Below are 17,715 nucleotides of genomic sequence, written 5' to 3' on the forward strand. Positions count from 1 at the left end.
GCGGACGCGGCAATTTGTAAACAGAGTTTAGCGGTTTGCTTTCAGACTTCGGTTCCGCCGCTAGCAAAGTTTTAACTTGTGTATTTGGTGTTTAAGTTTTATTCTCCGGGTGTTGTTTTATTATGAATGCAGGTGGACAACTCGTGGGGATTGTTTTAGCTCTTTTTAACAGTTTCCGGGAGCGTAGACCATGGTTTTTAGCGGTTAGCCGCAGCTAACATGCTAACAGCAGGAGCGGTGCTGCCCGGCGGAGCGGCCGCTTCATGTGAGGGACACCAGGCATGCTCATAGCGAACCTACCGGGAAGATCCTTGCTTCGACCGGGACTGCAGCGGCTCGGGCTCCAGTGGAGGCGCCTCTGTGCGGCGCAGGGTGGCCGGAGTCCGGACACGCGTCTGCGGGAAGACATGAACCGGAGCCGGGCTCAGATCAAGCGGGTCCTCTGCGTAGCCGAGAAGAACGATGCAGCCAAGGGCATCGCAGAGATCATGTCCGGCGGCACAGCCCGGAGGGTCAGTGGAGCCTCTTCATCACCAGCAGAATAAACACGTCCACTAGGTCGTGTTTTAGTCTTTATGGACATAATGAATGTGCCAAAAGTCTTTAATCAGGCTACAACACAAAGGGAGAGAAGTTTCCAGTTTCTCAAATGCTTCTCTGTGTTTGTAAATGACTTTGAAGAAGAGAATTTGATTATCTGTGGATTTGATTGTTATTTTGGCTCTAAGAACTTGTTATAGACAGTTTCTTCCTCTGTTTGAATCTAATCAGCAGGTTAATCATAAATGGTGTAGCCCTGAATCAGTAGATGGTCTAGGATCAGTCTCTGTGTTCTAGTGTATCTGTATCAGTTTGGTGTCCCTTCACGACACAGTAACAAACAGTTGCAGCTGATCTTTAATACAACATCCAATTAGATGACACAGGGATTCATCTTAAATAGAAACAATTACACTTTATCTGGTGTTCGCTGAGTCATGATCCCCAAACACCCTCTTGAAATAGAGAATATAGATCAGATCTTAAACGTATCTCAAATGTGAATATTTACTGGTTGTCTCAGTCCTCTCCCTCTGTGGTAATGACCTGAATATCTTTGGGTTTTTGACAACTGTTCAAACAACATGAACATTAAACTTGATGTTAAATAAGTTGATTTTTAACTTTGGGAAAAGATTTACTGTACATTAGCAAAACGTTATAATTGATACTATGGCAACTTTTTGGGGATATAAGTAAGGAAGTTGTTTATGGATGAATGATCCCAGTGGGAGTCTGTTTTGGGTTAATCACAATGAACATGTGTATTATCCCCCATTTCTTCAGTTGTTCTTGTATTTATTGTATTATTTTCCTTTTCAGAGGGAAGGAATGTCAAAGTTTAATAAAATCTACGAGTATGAATATAATCTCTTTGGTCAGGTGAGCGAATACACACAAATATTTGATTATCCAAGGACCTGTTCTTTTGTGTTTTTCCTGTTTCTGATTTTGTTGGTGTTGTTCTGTCTCCTACTCCAGAATGTCTCGGTATCAATGACATCAGTATCTGGTCACTTACTGGCTCTGGAGTTTAAAGCGCCGTTCCAGAAATGGTAATTTAAAATTGGAGTATTTTTGTACATTCAGCATCTCACAGTCTTATAACAAATTACTCATACGTGAATATGTTCTCTCCAAAGGCGCAGTTGTAATCCCCAGCTGTTATTTGATGCTGAGGTAGAGAAGTACTGTCCAGATAACATGATACACATCAAGGTATGGTCACTTGCTGTCATTCTAGAATCTTCATTTTGTATTAAAATTAACCCTTTGGATCTTTAGGACTCATCTGTTCATCGAACCCCTTTTTCTCTTCTCCCCTTTCCTCTGTCTCTTCTCTGTCTCTGTAGCGGACTCTGGAGAAAGAGGTGAGGCAGTGCCAGGCCTTAGTCATCTGGACTGATTGTGACAGAGAGGGAGAAAACATTGGCTTTGAAGTCATAGACGTCTGTAAAGCAGGTACGACAATAACAAGTTTTTTTTAGGCATGATTTCTCCATGTTTCTGTGAATGTGTAAAGCCAGAGAATAACAGTTTCTTTGCTCATTTGTTCATAACTATCCCCTGAAGGTGTGTCTGTGTGTGTTTTTCAGTTAAACACAATTTACAAGTCTTCCGGGCAAAGTTTTCTGAGATCACCCCCAACTCCATACGGAGAGCTTGTGAAACTCTGACAGCGCCGGATGCTAACGTCAGCGATGCTGTTGATGTCCGTCAGGAGCTCGACCTGCGGATAGGTAAGGTCCTACTCCTCACGCTAGTGCATGGCAACAGATAATGGTTTGTCAAGCATAATCATTATTCTTTGTCTTGGTTAAATGTCACTTTATCCAATGATACAACACTAGCGGCACTGTATATTAGGTTTGGACATTCTCCGGACTTTGCCTTTCACATATGAACAACACAGCAGCATATTGTTCGAGTCGAAGACACGTTCACAACAAGAGGGACATGTCAGGAACATGACCTGTGTGCTCATCTTCTGCAGGTGCATCCTTCACTCGATTCCAGACGCTTCGCCTTCAGAAGATCTTTCCAGAGTCTCTGGCCAATCAGCTGATCTCATACGGCAGCTGTCAGTTTCCCACCCTGGGCTTTGTGGTGGAGCGTTTCAAAGCCATCCAGGCGTTTATACCGGAGACCTTCTACAAAATCAAAGGTAGAAATGTATCCATGCACAGGCCCACACATCAATTGCAGAGTGTTGAGGTTTTAAACAGAGTTTTTTTTATGTGTGTCAGTGCTCCATGAAGTTGAGGAGGACACTGTCGAGTTCAACTGGAAAAGAAACCGTCTCTTCCACCACACGGCTTGCCTGGTGCTTTACCAGATCTGCATGGAGGTACGTGCCCGTTTGCATGTGTATGATTCACACTGTGTGTTGGACAGTGAATGTGTGCACAGTCATGGTCTCTCACTGAAGCTAGTGAGCTTCATAAGTCAGCTGATGTTGTTATTGTCATCTCTGTCTTTAGAAATTTCAAAGTGACAAATTTGAGATTCTTTCATTGATTTCACATAGTTTTTGTATATAGCAATTAAGTTGTTTACACGTGAGGAAGGTCCCTACTCTTGACTATCATAAGATCGGTAAACACAGTCTTGTTCTTAGTGATGTTTTTACTAGTGATGTGTTTTTCTACATGTCCTGAGTTTTGGTTCATTGTCATAATGTGTTTATGAGCTAATGTGAGTTTCCATTATGCCTCGTTTTAAGTGACCTGTTCTGCTACAGTAATTTTGCACGTTGGTGTTTAGTTTTGGTCGGTGTCAGTACATGTTGGTCCTGCCTCAGCATCTTTAGTCTCAGTCGCTGGAGGCAGGACGGAGGTGTCGTCTGAACCTATGACTGTCATTGAAAAACATTTACACCCATTGTCTGTTTGCCAAGATGCGAACAGCTTAGGATCACGTAATTATCACTTCGCTAGTTTCACTGTTTCCCAACGGGCAAGATGTGACGATCAGGAGCCAAACGCAGGTCATTGTTCACTGATAATGAAAAACATCCTGCAAGTACTTTTGGTCAAATCCTTCCTTCTCCTGTGTTTCTTTTACATTTTCTTAAACTGTAAAACGGCATCAAACATGGGAAAGTAAAAAAAAAAAAAAACTTTGCCTAACTTTTGCTCTTACATAACAGGTTCAAAATATATTCATACTGAAACACAGCAACAGCAAAGCAACACAGGAGAAGACATTCAACACTGATGTGGTTATCTGATCATACAAATTAGTTATTTAGTATAAAGCAAAAACACTGATGATTGTTGTGCACGGAGAAATGATTTGTGAGCTTGAACAGCACACAACTGTGTTTTGTGTGTTTGTATGTGTGTGTGTGTTTCTGGTCTGTGCTGAAAGTGCATCCACACGTGTGTAACCGCGCCTCTCCCCTCAGCTGTTACCTCCGCAGGACACAGCAGAACATTTAAATTCAAATGGTTTTTTTTAACCTGTCTGAATAAACTGGGCTCTAAGCCACGTATGTGAAAAGCTACACACAAGAAAATAATTTTACTCATTTCCAGGATCCCATGGCAACAGTCACCTCAGTAACCAGCAAACCCAAGAGCAAGTGGAGACCGCTGCCTTTGGACACTGTGGTAAGAATATGAAGCCATACACACGCATGTGCTGCATGTAAACTGCATGTAGCTGTATTCAAGCATGAGAGACCGATCGAGTTTATTCAGCTCCAGTGTCCTGGGTCTCATCTTTGTCCCTTTGTGATCAGACGTCAACTTTTTATCTGACCAACAGGAAATGGAGAAACTGGCGTCTCGGAAGCTGAGGATAAACGCCAAAGAGACCATGAAAATTGCAGAAAAACTCTATACTCAAGGGTGAGTGTTAAGAGTTATCATAAGAGTTGAACAAGCAGCACATACTGGTGTTGATCCGGTCCATGTGCTAAATGTCCAGCTCACTTGAACTTGTTTCAGTCAGAAAGCTGCCTTGAGTCTCTGTGTGTCAGTGAAACGGTCAGTTGTACTTTTAAAACCACCTCAAAGCCGTTCCTGTTGTTGTACATGGGAAAGCACCATCTGGCAGTTTAGGTGTTTAATAGATGACTTTACGAGAAATGTCAAACTTCCCGGGTGTTCCATCTTGATTTCTTCACGTGAAGGTTACTCATGTGGGGTTTTTTTCTTCGTCTTTTCAGGTTTATCAGCTACCCCCGCACTGAGACAAACATTTTCCCTGCAACCCTGAATCTCAGCCCCCTGGTGGAGCTGCAGACACAGAGCCAAGCCTGGGGGACGTTCGCCCAGCAGGTGCTCGACCAGCCCGGGGGTCCCAACCCGCGACAGGGCAAGAAATCTGACCAAGCCCATCCCCCCATACACCCCACCAAGTTCACTCATACACTGCAGGTATGTAAATCAGTTTTCTGCATAAATCGTTCATTTGTCTTAATGCTCAAAGGTTTCACATATTATCTGCAGGAGCCCAAAGGTCAAATACATATTAATTTAAGATAAATTCCCCTTTCATATAAAAATGCACCATGTAAACACACACATTGAATCTGTGACGTAACGGTTTTCTGTTTCTTCTTGTGTCCAGGGCAATGAAGGACGTATTTACGAGTTCATTGTCCGGCACTTCCTTGCCTGCGTGTCCCAAGATGCTCTGGGGCAGGAGACAGTGGTGGACATAGACATAGCCCAGGAGACGTTCTCCACCTCGGGACTCATGATCATTGCAAGGAACTACCTGGATGTTTACCCGTTTGACAGGTGGAGTGCCAAGGTAGGATGTGTGTTTGTGTTTGTGTGGGTGTGTGTGTTGTTGCTTTTACTACATTACCTCATCCGTGAAGACAACATTCCTATGATCCCTAGCGGATTTACGACATCAAACTACATATTTTTTTGTATTGTTTTGATTGTGAGACCCCTTGGAGCTGAAGTCACATACTTTACGGTTAAATACTCTTTTATACAGTTGTGTGTTCATGTGTGGTTGCAGCTGATTCCTGTGTCAAACCTTCATTTTGTTTGTTCCAGGTGATTCCAGTGTACGAGAACGGCTCCCAGTTCCAGCCCTCTGCTATTGAGATGGCGGACGGACAGACGAGTCCTCCGCAGCTGCTCACTGAAGCCGACCTCATATCCCTGATGGAGAAGCACGGCATCGGTAAACACACACACACACACACACACACACACACACACACACACACACACACACACACACACAGACACACACACACACACACACACTCACAGACACACACAGGCAGAGTGTGTGTAGCAGCCCACAGACTCACAAACCTTTATCCATGAACAAAGCAAATCTAGGAACGACTTAGTCATCACAGACCTTGTTTGTTCAAGATTAACTGCTTTGTGCGTCATGAAAACTCGAATGTGTTAAACTGTGTGTGTTACAGGCACAGACGCGACCCATGCAGATCACATTGAGACGATCAAGAGTCGCATGTACGTGGGCTTGACAGCTGACCAGAGGTTCCTCCCTGGAGAGCTCGGCATGGGGCTGGTGGAGGGTAACTGCACACACACACAACACAACGCATTCTACAATGTATTGTGGGCTTTATACATAGTGTTATCAGCTATGACGCAAGTGTTTATGTGCGTTTGTTTGTTTAGGATACAACTCCATGGGCTATGAGATGTCTAAACCAAACCTGCGTGCTGAACTGGAGGCAGATCTCAAGCTGGTATCTGAGGGCAGGAAGGACAAACGGGGCGTGCTGCTGCAACACATCCAGAAATACAAGACCGTGTTCATTGAGTCTGTCAGGAAGGCAAAGAAGTCAGTCTGCACTCAATGAGATTCATTGAAATCATGTCGTGTTCTGAATAGATGCACCTTGGGTGTAATCATTGCAGGCTGCTGGTAGGAAGTTATTTTCTGTTGTCGCCTCAGGTTAGATGAAGCCCTGTCGCCGTATCTGGGTGCAGCCCAGGAGATCCCTGAAGAAGAGCAGCAGGACATGGAGATCCCGCTCCCGGTCAGGAAATGTCCTAACTGTAGTCGGGACATGGTGCTGAAAAAGAAGAGGGAGGGAAACGGGTGAGGCGAGACATGTAGCTCAAAACCTTATTACTGACATAACTTTAAATCTATATGATATGTTGAGTTATTCTAAAACTCTAAAGTTTATAGTAGGTCATTGGCCTCTAGCTTTCCCCTTTAACTCTCTCTGCGTCCTCTGTCCTGTCCCTTCCTCTGCGTCTCCGTCCCCCTGCAGTAAATACCTGTCCTGTGTGGGTTTCCCAGCCTGTAAGACAGCAGTGTGGTTCCCCGAAACCGTGCTGGAGGTCAGCAGAGACAACAGCATTTGTCCCACCTGTCTGCCACGCCCCATTCACATGTAAGTATTTATTTTATACTCGACCACATTTCATTGGTTGATGCACAAAGCTGAACACGGCCCCATTTTCTGAATGATAACATAACACAAAGAATCCGCTTGTTGACGGGTTGTCATGAAAATGTCCTGCCTCACTCAAGATGAATTACTAATAACTTTGGTTTTCAAATACTTTGATTCACGATCCTGCAGAACTACCGGACATTCCCATCAGCCTCAGCTGTGCTTTTATTTTGAAAAAAATCCTAAAAGGAAATCCCATTATATACATACAACCAGGATATTTACATATCACAGTCATAAATATTTCCTGATGATTAAATTAACGCAGTGAAGATAATTAATTTCCTTTACTGGTTTGGTTTGACTGTGCTTTGCTTTCTTTAGTTCTTTGTTCCACAGTAACTCGATTTCTTCTCAGTGGTCACTCTGATGCCGGTGAACACACACATTATAAGTGTTGTGCTGTTGATGAGCGTATGTGGGAGCTCAGAAGAAGTCCGTGCGTTCCTCCTCTGTCAGCACTCAACACTCAGATGAAGTTTCTTCATCAGCACAAGAAACTCGTCAAAGTTCTTGTTTACACAAGTGGGCGTTAACCCCTTGAGCACGTGCCTCAGCTCAGTCCAAATATAGGGCGCGCTCGCCAGCAGCGAGCCAAAGTGCCCCGTAACAGCATCCGTTACCATAGCTACCGGTCTTGAACAGGGCTCAAAGTTGAACTACAGCACTTACTCAAAAACAGCGTCTCTTCTCACATCAGTTAGTGCAGAGATAAACTGTTGCTGGCTGCTGCCACCTTGCTGGTCACCACGGCAACTTGATGTAATATCCCAGCTTTTATCTCACAGATTCCTGCATCGCTGTGTTTAATGATGGTAGAGCTTTTTATAACAGTATAATCAGGGCAAGAAGACCAGTCACATGGTGCAGAATATAAAACCATCATCACTGTGGAGGATGATACTTGTTTAGCAGCGTCACACAGGAAATTCATGGCTTATTCGGTTCAGTTATTTTGATATTGATGTTATTTGTTACCAACACATCCAAATTCTATCTGACGTTTTAATCTTTTAAACACATTAGCATGACTCCCTCCTTATGTCATAAAAGACATATTTTGAGTGAAATGATCAGTCGGTTCCATCTCAGTCACGAAATGAGAGAAAAAAGCTGTCACGTTACATTCGAGCCAATTGAAGGTCATGAGGGGGATTTTTTCATGACAAATCTTTTGAATATGTAATTTTGAGGAACATAGACGAGTTTCAGGGGGTGGATCACTTTAGACTGAAATGTGGTCGGCTCGTGGTTCCTCAGAATGTTGAAGTGTCTTTCTTCAAGTTTTGGTAGTTTTACACGCACATGTTCCGGTGTTTCCTGGTTCTGTTCGGCTGCTAGCAACACAACTGTTGCTTCAGTTCTGATTGTACCATTCGCCCTCTGTTTGTCCTTCATTTACCAGGTTGAGGTTTAAGTTCCGCAGGGGCAGCCTCCCTCCCATGATGCCTTTAGAGTTTGTCGGCTGCATCGGTGGATGTGATGAGACGCTCAGAGAGGTGCTGGACTTGAAATACCTCAGAGGAGGAGGAGGAGATGGTGGAGGAGTTGGGAGACGAGGAGGTGGGGGAGGTGGAGGAAGAGGTGACCCTCGGCCACCAGCTCCACGGCCTCCTCGACCAGATCCACCCAGACCCCCACGTTCCAATCCCCGACCTTCCCTTCCTCCTGTCCCCTCCTGGGCCCCTCAGCCTCGCCCTCCACCAGGTGGGGGCGGTAGTGGGGACCCCAACAGCGACGCCATTGTGTGCAACTGCGGTCAGGTCGCACTTCTCCTCACTGTGCGTAAAGACGGCCCCAACCAAGGGCGTCAGTTCTACAAGTGCAACGCTGGAAGCTGCAACTTCTTTCTGTGGTCAGATGAACCAAATCAGCCGCAGGCACCGCAGAGTCGAGGGCCCCCCCGTCCCCTGCCTGCACCGAACACCTCCCAGCCTCCGAGGCCCTCGCTGGGCTTCAAAAACATGTTTGGAGGAGGACAAGAGCAAGAAGGGGGAGCTGGAGGACATGTGGGACAGACGATGTGCAACTGTAATGAGACAGCGGTGATGCTTACGGTGCAGAAGGACGGTCCCAACAAGGGCCGGATGTTCCACACCTGTGGGAAACCAAGAGATCAACAGTGTGGCTTCTTCCAATGGGCGGACGAGAACGCACCTCCACCAGGTAAGACAGACACACACACACACACACATACACACATACACACATACACACGTCTTGTTAGGACGTCATTGACATAATGCTCTCAAGCCCATAACCCCAACCATCACCAATAAATGCCGAACCCCAATTCTCAACTCAAGAACATTCATATCAGTCTCTTTGCTGCTGGAGGACACAAGCCTCTAGATTTGTATCATTTTTCTGGCTGAAGCAAATAATTCTTACCAAAGCTTGTATTTAATCCTATAACTTTTCAAATCACTGGTTAGATTGAATTCAAATACTAGATTTCTCGACAAAAAAAAATTGCCTTCCATCACAAGCATCTAATAATGCATTCACGTAAAAACAATTAACAATGAATTAAAGACAAACATTAGAATTTAATTTCTCACAGTTCAGTGTCTTACTTCCACAAAATGCCTGTTTAATCATTTGCACCATGAGCCCAGTATCAGCTCATGCTCTCTGTGCGCTGTGTAAAATGTTTAAAACCGTGTTAATGCGAGTGTTCGATCAGAGGAGATGTAGAGTCAGATCCAACAAAGGAGAAGGAGAGAGAGAGACTTAATGCTAAAGGAAAATCTGTCACGACTCTCTAACACTACTGAGACCTTGAAGCGTCCACTCATCAGGCGCTCGCTGCCGCTCACAGAAACATCGTCAGTGCTCAGTTTGCAGTTTGCATCTCACCACCTCATGTTGTGTTTGACCTGTTCCCCCATGGCAGGTAGTTTTGGTGGTGGATTTAATGGCGGTGGAGACCGTGGAGATGGAGGGGGAAGGGGAAGGGGGAGGAAGAAAATGGGAGCGGCCAACCCCAACAAACCTCCTGCTGCTAAGAAACCCCGTACCTGCGGCATCTGCCACATGCCGGGGCACACCCGGGTCACCTGTCCGCAGCGGTGACCGCTGTGCCGGGGCGAAGACTGTGAAGCTGCTCTGGAGCTGAATGGACATATTGAAGCTTCTGACTCAACAGTGTGGAATCGGGTTTTACTTCTTAAATATGCCGCAGGTTGTAAGTGCCTCTTCACTGGGCTGGAACTCCCTTTCTGGGATTCACACACTTTACCCAAAGTTGTATTTAATAACAGTTTCGGGAGGAAAGAAGAAAATGCAACAACTGTGGCTCTAAACAAAATCAAAACTTGGTTTTCCTTGTCCGAGTTTTGCCACACGTTCTCATCTCTTTGATTTTGTGACGTTTAGCTTGAGGCTCTTTTGTGGCCCCTTTTCTGTCATTCCCTGCCAGTTCCTACAAACACTGCAGCCGGCCCCTAGGTGGCGATGGAGACACTATGGGTTCACTTTCAGGGAGCAGTCATGTCTGAAGTTAACAAACTCAGCAGCATGGTACAGTCTCCTGCTGCCGGAGTTTGTCGCTGCTGCAGTTTCCTGAACATGCTCAACAGATAATGAGAGAGTTGCTCAGCTGGTCTTGGATCAGATTAATAACCCTGTCAGTTGTGTTCCCGGTCCTGACCGAGATCAGCAGGAGGACGAGGACTCTTCCACAGAAGCAGTTCTGTCTTAAACAAAAAGTGTATTTTAAATTAAAATGTATTTGCACACAGTTTTTTAACAATAAATAATACACATTGTATGTAGATTTCTGGATTCTGAACTGTTGTTGGAGGAAACATTGAAATATGTAAATGTACGTGTGGGTGGATTGAGGAACTGTCAGTACCACAATCATCAGTATTTTTTTAAAGTTGATGTTAATAAACTTTCTTGTGCTGTAAACCTGATAATATCTTCACAGTCATGACAGAGTTTGTATCAACAAGTTTTGTTGGTTTTATCTTTAGTCGTTTGTGTCGGTTCAACTGGTTTTGGTTTCAGTTTTATCTTGAAACTTTCAGCCGGTTGAATGTCTTTGTTGCTGCTGTTCACAATAAACATAACGAGGAAGAATGAAACCTTTGCTCTCATTGAACTTTTCTAGAAATATGTTTATTTATTTATTTATATCTACTTACCTACTACTTAACCTGGAATATCTTTTAATACGTGCATTTGCTCTTCTATTTGTTCGAGCCTGTTCTGATTTCAACTACTCGTAGTTTATTGCAAATGTTTAACACATAAAACTGCAGCCTGCACACAGCTGTCAGATAAGTGAAGTGGAGTGAAAAGCACTTTACTTTGGAAATGTGGTGCAGTAGATTTAATCAAAGCAAACTACAATTATCAATTATGAACTAGTTATCTGTTAACTAAAGATGAGTATCAGTACTTGACTAGTTAAACAGATGTGGGCTTGTTGTAAAGCTCCGGGGGATAAAAACGATATCAATAATTATCGCAATATAATTGAGTTTGAATGATTCCTGCAGAAACACACAGATCTGTGTGTGGTGATTATACATGTTACCCTCCTCTCAGGCTACGTTACACTATAAGGACATTCGGTCTGTGCAATACAATGCTTCATGTGCAATTCATTCACTGCACATGTTCTTCTTGTTTTTACACTGTATATATGTTATTATTAAATTTTTTTTTATTTTTTATATCTTAGCTTATCTTATAGCTGTGCAGATGTGGGTTTCACCGCTGGATTTGAATGGTTGAGTTTTCCCAGATGTTTACTTCCTTCACTTTACCGGGAATGAAACCGTGACTTTGGACAAAATGGAATAAACCAGAATTGCGTGGATTCCCGGTATGAGGCTGTGATAAGTTACCCTAATGTTTTTCCTCTTAAATCTGTGTGCGTCTGTGTGTGTATGTGTGTGTATATATGTGTGTGTGTGTGTGTGTGCGCGCGAGGCTCTTACTGGCACGTTCGGTGAGTCATGCGTGAGTCACAGCACGTGGGTGTGCGCGAGCTGTGATCGGCTCCTAAACTCCTCACTTTAGTTTCCAGGCAGATCCACCGGTCATGTGATCGCCTCCTCCTTACGGGAAGGAGCGCTGCGTTCCTCCCGTGTCACGCTTCACTTCGCCGGGCTGCAGTTACACCTCGGCCCCGCAGGCTCACTCCAGCAGAACCGTGGATGATCAAAGAAAAACCAATGAGATCAGATGATGTCTCCATTAGAAGGAAAATCATTAACATCAATATGTGATTCACCGCTGGGCACATCAGGCCTGGATGAGATATTAAAACCCCTCGATGCAGTGAGATCATCAAACTTTACAGTCAGTGACTCACAGCAGCAGCCGATGAGTCTTAGAAGGTGATGAAAGATGAAATAACAGTAATTAGAGCTGGTTCCAGATCATCTCCTGACATTCTCAGGAGGGGATTAGATGTGACAACGTAAATGTTCAAGTGCAAACTCTGGAGAAAGTCAGTCTGAGTCCAGGTGAGGGCACAGCAGGAGATCCTCCGGAGGGTTCCCTGCCAGCGAGTGGGCGTGTTGATGACGTGTAAACACATGACAGACACGAAAATGAACAAACAACAACATACAATACTTGATCAGAAGTAGTTTGTACGATGTCTTGTAAGTCGTCCGTGTTCCCGCTGGACGTTACGGTGACGTGAGGAGCCGGACGTCGTGGAGGGAGGTCGTGTGTTCTCAGGCTGTTTGTGCAGAAACACGTTCACAATGGTGAACTCGGTGGTTGACGAGGAAAGTGGCAGAAATACTGTTGTTGTTGTGTCAAGAATGAGTAAAGTTTGATCCCAGGCTTCTCTTTCTCACCACAACACGTCCACCATGGCTCAAACTGGGTGTGAAGGTTGTGTTGGTGGTTTTTGGAAAGTTACAGAAATGGTTCCTGACCAACGACGAGCACGTCTACTGGAGAAAACTCACACGTAAAAGTCAGGATATCTATAGACACCTTTTCCTCTGGTCGGAAAACCCACGATCATGCGGTGTGAATGGATTCAATCATCGTTCGCTCCCGGGTCAAATGACTCTGCAGCAGACTCGGGTTCAGGTTAGCAGTGACGGAAACATGACGCCCGTGTGAACGAGCAAATTTGGCAAGTTGGTGAGGAGAGAGAGAGCGCGGCTCTGTGGTTTGTGACGTCCAACATGACTCATCAGGCAAAAACAAAAAGAGTCTTAATTGTCATCTGCACAAGGAAAACAGTTGTCGCACCGTACAATGAAAGTCGTACTTTGCTTTTCCTGCAATGGAAACATTGTGTTTAACGTTATTTTAAAAAACAGCATTTACCCGTTAACTTTGGTGTGAAAGTGGTTTTCACCTCTGCTGCTTTCTCTCTTTCTCTCTCTCTTTCTTTCTTTCTCTCTTCTCCATCGCTCTTCATCAGCTTCATCAATTTTAACACCAGTGAGGTCAACATCAGACACCGTGAGGCTTTTATTTTTAGAAATATGGCGTCATCGTAACGGATGAAGCCCGGTGATCTAAGTCAGTGTGGAAACAACCGTCAAAAAATAAACAGGATGGTTTTATGTTTACATTTTACACGATTATTAATTGTAATTGAAAGATTAATTGATAATCATCTTTAGTCTCAGGATTAATTTAAATCCAACCTAACCAGAGCAGCCGTGAACATCTACGGAAATTCCTTCGATTGAAAATCCCGATCACAGGCGACATGGGATTATATAAGAATGTGATTGGATTATTATGGGATTTTCGTGTCTGGGCTGTTTTTTATAACCTCAGGGCCGGGGGGGTCAAAGGTTAAAGTCGGGTCACTGTAGGTGTGGATCACTTTTCAGCTCTGAACTGTTCATCAACCTCTCGCTGTCTCATCGCCATCATCCAGCTTTTCAGCAGTCGCTGTAGAAACAGTTGCCATGACACCCAATGCCCATAAGTGATGCAAGTGTTCCAGGTGCAGAGAGAGACCGCGGACCGTAGACCGTGTGTGTGTGTGTGTGTGTGTGTGTGTGTGTGTGTGTGTGTGTGTGTGTGTGTGTGTGTGTGTGTGTGTGTGGTTTCATAGAGTTTTATTGTAAACTGATCCACATCAGCCTCAGTGAAAGATAATAGGAATCTGGCTCCAGGCCTTTTTTCCACAGCCATCACTTTCCCTCTGTCAGATCTTCCTACACGGGGCCTGGATGTGTAGATGTTCAGGTATAAAATTAGATAAGTGTGTGATCAGCAGCTGTGATCACACCGCTGAGCCGAGATTTTAAGTTAAAAAGGAGAAATGTTGGCTTCAACATCAGGGACCATTATCGTCACTGAGATCTTTATCGTACTCAAGCTTTTTTTCCCAGCTCTCGGCTCTGCAGCGGTTGCTTAGCATTCAGGGTGTAAAATTAAGACTTTCAGCAGTGTTGAGCTGTTTGGTTCCATATTTGGATCAAACACAGCTGGAGGTGTGGACGTTTACTTCCAGAGAATCGAGCAAAGCTTTCATTTCCATTGCAGATTCTGATCTTTCCTTCCTTGGAAACTGTTACATAAAGAGACACCAGTTCACTTTCTGTTTCGCTCTCATGCTGCAGCTCAGTGCTTTCAAGGTTTTTAATTACACAAGCTCTTCACAGGAAGACGTTACATCTGGAGCCAATGACATGACTGAGCTGTTTGGGGAAATACTTATCTGCTGCAGCCAGTTAGCTTAGCTTAGCATTAACACTGAAAATGTGGGGAAACAGGTAAAAAAAAAAAAACATCTACAAACCAGCTCACATAAAGAACAATTACAATTGTGTTAGTTTTGTTCGGACTCAGGTTTGCTGGTGTCGTTCTTTATGCTAAGCTAAGCTAATAGGCAGCTTTCTCCAGCTAAATTTACACTAAACATGAATTGGCTTCACGGATTTGAACAAATACAAAAACCTGATTTGAAAAGTATGACGATGATCTGAGATTTCAAGAAATAAAGTCGTTATATAACGAGACAAAAGTCATAATCTGTCTTTGTCTTAAATTTGTCCTTCTCCCTCAAATATGTAAAGTGTCCTTGGGTCCCCTGAAAGTTGCGATAAAGTTATTATTATTATTTCATAAGAAAAAAGGTGTAATATTACAAGAATAAAGTCAAGCATCTTGTTAACTTATTCTCTAAAGTAAAAGTTTCACAAATAACGAAAGACTTCATGTTTTGTTTTCATCACGAAACTGAGTCTGTCCTGAAAAAGGAACCACATGGATTTATTATTATTGTTATTATACTATTTATAACTTTATTTTCGCAGTATCACAACTTTGGGACTTTTTTCATTAAATTACAACTTTTTTCACATAATCATACGACTTTGTTGTCGAACCTTCCCGCCCGAAATTAAGAACGAGTAAATTTATTAGATTTGCGTCTTTATCTGAATTAAATGTACGAATTGTTTTAGACATCATTACAACATCAGTTTTGTTTCACAATAACCTTCTTGTCCCTCCGCCTCCTCCTCCTCTTCTTCCTCCTCCTCCGCTTCCTCCTCCTCCTCCTCTTCCTCCTCCTCCTCCTCTTCCTCCTCCTCCTCCTTCTCCTTTATTTCGGCCCCTCTCCTGCACTCTGCTCCAATTTGCGTGCGCGGCCTCGAGGACGCGGGCACACCTAATGGGGGCTCGGTCCTACGCAATGGAAAGGGGGCGCGCCCGCTTATAGCAGCGCGTTGTCCGGTGTTGATGTGTCGCAGATTTTAAAAAGTGAGGGAGGGAGGCAGAGAGAAAGGGAGGGAGAGAGAGAGAGAGGGGGAGAGAGAAGGAGAGACAGAAAGGGAGGGAGAGAGAGAGAGAAAGTTCCAGAGGGAGGGAGGGAGGGAGAGTCAGAGTCAGAGAGAGGAGAGAGAGAACTTTGTGTTTCCTCCTCTCTCTCTCTCTCTCTGTGTGTTTTTATTTTGTGCGCTCGCTCCTCTGAGCGCACACGCGCGCAGTGTGGAGCGATGGAGCTGTCATCCATTGGAGACCAGGTGTTCGCGGTGGAGTCCATAACGAAGAAGAGGATGAGGAAGGTGAGGCGGCGCCACACTCCGCACAAACTCATACAACTTATTCTAACAAGCATGATGCTGGACGTTGTCCCGGTGGAGCAGCGTGTGCTCACTGTGCCAGCCTCTGTCCTCGTGCGCTTACAAAACTAGGCTACGCAGTCCCCCCCCCCCCCCTCGTGCACTTTACGCAAAACAACCTCCTCCATTCTCTCTCTCTCTCTGTGTGTTGTTTGCGTGGAGGTGCCGCGCGCCGCTGACCTGTAACCTTCCACGCGCGGGGCTCCAGCTGCGGTGCTGCGACACGAGCGTGTTTTGGAGGCGCCTACGCAGCTGTAGTAAACCGGAGAAAGGGGGCGTGTATTCTGGAAACGAGCTGCGCACTTCATTTGGGTTACGCCAGCGTGCGGGAAGTGCTGCGTAATGTCAACCGGGTGCTGCGTGATAGTGTCCCGCCGCTGCGCGTGTAGTGGGGACGCTGGGAACAGAGGATGGAGCCGCTTTACGCACGGAGCTCCGCATGTTTACGCACAGCATGTCCTGTGATGGAGGAAGCGCGCGTGACATCCGCTTCATTCAATCCGACACGGAAAAGTTAAGAATGTGAAACGGTGTTAAATTACAGCTTCTCTCTTTTCTTCCACGCGCACGCACTTTGCGCACCACTTATTTCTTGTTGTTGTTTGAGGGGTTCACTCGGAGGTGGGACTCGAACGTTGCGCAACGCCACTGTTTACATGCTCGCGTGCTTGGCCCCACCTATCCGAGCCCGCCGCTGCAAATCCTCGAGAATGAGAGCGCGTGCGTCGCCGGAGCCGGCTTGTGTGGCCACGTGCGGTCACGTCACCGCGGCGCGCGAGAGGAAAAAAAAAAGATACTGTCAGTGACGTCAGTCCCGAGAAAAATCCCGAGAACTACGTCCATGACCCCCCCCCCACCCCCCCCTTTACTCCTCATCTTAAAGTGACAGTTACCCTTTTTATTCTTACACACACACACACACACACATACACACATGGCACCAGTGCAGATTACAAAGTGCAGGTTGTGTGTGTGTGTTGTATCTCACCCTCCTCCCCTCTCTCTCTCTCTCCCCCCCCTCTCCTCAGGGTAATGTGGAGTATCTACTGAAATGGCAGGGATGGCCCCCAAAGTGAGTAAACCTCGAGTCATCGTCCAGTGACCTCATTCCCTCTATATAAACTCAGGAGCCTTTTTATAACGTGTGTGTCTGAGCTGGAGCGAGCAGCGCGTCCCGGAATAGATCGATGGACACATGAAGAGATTTATGTGTAATTGATGGATGGGATTTGAACGTGTTTTTTGTTTTCACCAGGTACAGCACTTGGGAACCGGAGGACAATATTTTGGATCCTCGCCTGGTCCTGGCCTACGAGGAAAAGTGAGTAATAACAGAAACTTTTGGGGGATTTTTCTTTTAGTCCCGTCGCTTTAGCTGCTTTCAGACGTGCACTGAAACTCCTGACATTCTCCAGAGGGGCTGTACGTGAGAACGCAAATGTCCCAGTGAGAGGCTCTGGACATTTTCTGGAGTTTCAGAGTCAGCCCCTCAGTAGAAACTGTTCCAAAACTGAAAAAAACAACAACAAATATCTCCGGATGAAAAGCGGAGCCACACATGTAGATGTCTGTTTGATTGAATCATAAAGACGTTAGATTCTTCTGTTGTTGTGTCTGAGTGGAGAATCTCCTGCTGTGTTGTTCATCGCGTTCTGGACATTCTCCGGTATCTGAAAACGGTTTCACAGT

General features: G+C 45.1%; 2 protein-coding genes across 6 annotated transcripts in view; both read left to right on the plus strand.

Moving 5' to 3' along the window:
• The window catches only part of top3a (DNA topoisomerase III alpha), a 25,817-nt gene continuing 8,102 nt past the window's right edge, over window positions 1-17,715 (plus strand). Inside the window, exons 1-19 of one of the 3 annotated variants that reach the window (XM_034593068.1) lie at window positions 1-512; window positions 1,363-1,422; window positions 1,522-1,595; window positions 1,683-1,758; window positions 1,893-2,001; window positions 2,136-2,279; window positions 2,534-2,704; window positions 2,787-2,887; window positions 4,077-4,151; window positions 4,309-4,391; window positions 4,712-4,922; window positions 5,116-5,301; window positions 5,559-5,688; window positions 5,945-6,058; window positions 6,165-6,330; window positions 6,445-6,591; window positions 6,770-6,892; window positions 8,361-9,121; window positions 9,852-10,222. In XM_034593068.1, coding sequence (XP_034448959.1) covers window positions 282-512; window positions 1,363-1,422; window positions 1,522-1,595; window positions 1,683-1,758; window positions 1,893-2,001; window positions 2,136-2,279; window positions 2,534-2,704; window positions 2,787-2,887; window positions 4,077-4,151; window positions 4,309-4,391; window positions 4,712-4,922; window positions 5,116-5,301; window positions 5,559-5,688; window positions 5,945-6,058; window positions 6,165-6,330; window positions 6,445-6,591; window positions 6,770-6,892; window positions 8,361-9,121; window positions 9,852-10,030 — 3,141 coding nt within the window. In that variant the 5' untranslated portion in view covers window positions 1-281 and the 3' untranslated portion in view covers window positions 10,031-10,222. Of the gene's footprint in view, window positions 513-1,362; window positions 1,423-1,521; window positions 1,596-1,682; window positions 1,759-1,892; window positions 2,002-2,135; window positions 2,280-2,533; window positions 2,705-2,786; window positions 2,888-4,076; window positions 4,152-4,308; window positions 4,392-4,711; window positions 4,923-5,115; window positions 5,302-5,558; window positions 5,689-5,944; window positions 6,059-6,164; window positions 6,331-6,444; window positions 6,592-6,769; window positions 6,893-8,360; window positions 9,122-9,851; window positions 10,223-17,715 lie in introns of those variants that run through there. The other 2 variants (XM_034593071.1, XM_034593070.1) reach the window with 2 other exon arrangements.
• Window positions 15,728-17,715, plus strand: part of cbx7a (chromobox homolog 7a) — a 4,782-nt gene continuing 2,794 nt past the window's right edge. Inside the window, exons 1-3 of one of the 3 annotated variants that reach the window (XM_034593145.1) lie at window positions 15,728-15,969; window positions 17,055-17,098; window positions 17,282-17,347. In XM_034593145.1, coding sequence (XP_034449036.1) covers window positions 15,901-15,969; window positions 17,055-17,098; window positions 17,282-17,347 — 179 coding nt within the window. In that variant the 5' untranslated portion in view covers window positions 15,728-15,900. The remainder of the gene's footprint in view (window positions 15,970-17,054; window positions 17,099-17,281; window positions 17,348-17,715) is intronic. The other 2 variants (XM_034593144.1, XM_034593146.1) reach the window with 2 other exon arrangements.

This window comes from Hippoglossus hippoglossus, chromosome 8 (genome assembly GCF_009819705.1).
Source record: "Hippoglossus hippoglossus isolate fHipHip1 chromosome 8, fHipHip1.pri, whole genome shotgun sequence".
Classification (NCBI taxonomy): domain Eukaryota; kingdom Metazoa; phylum Chordata; class Actinopteri; order Pleuronectiformes; family Pleuronectidae; genus Hippoglossus; species Hippoglossus hippoglossus.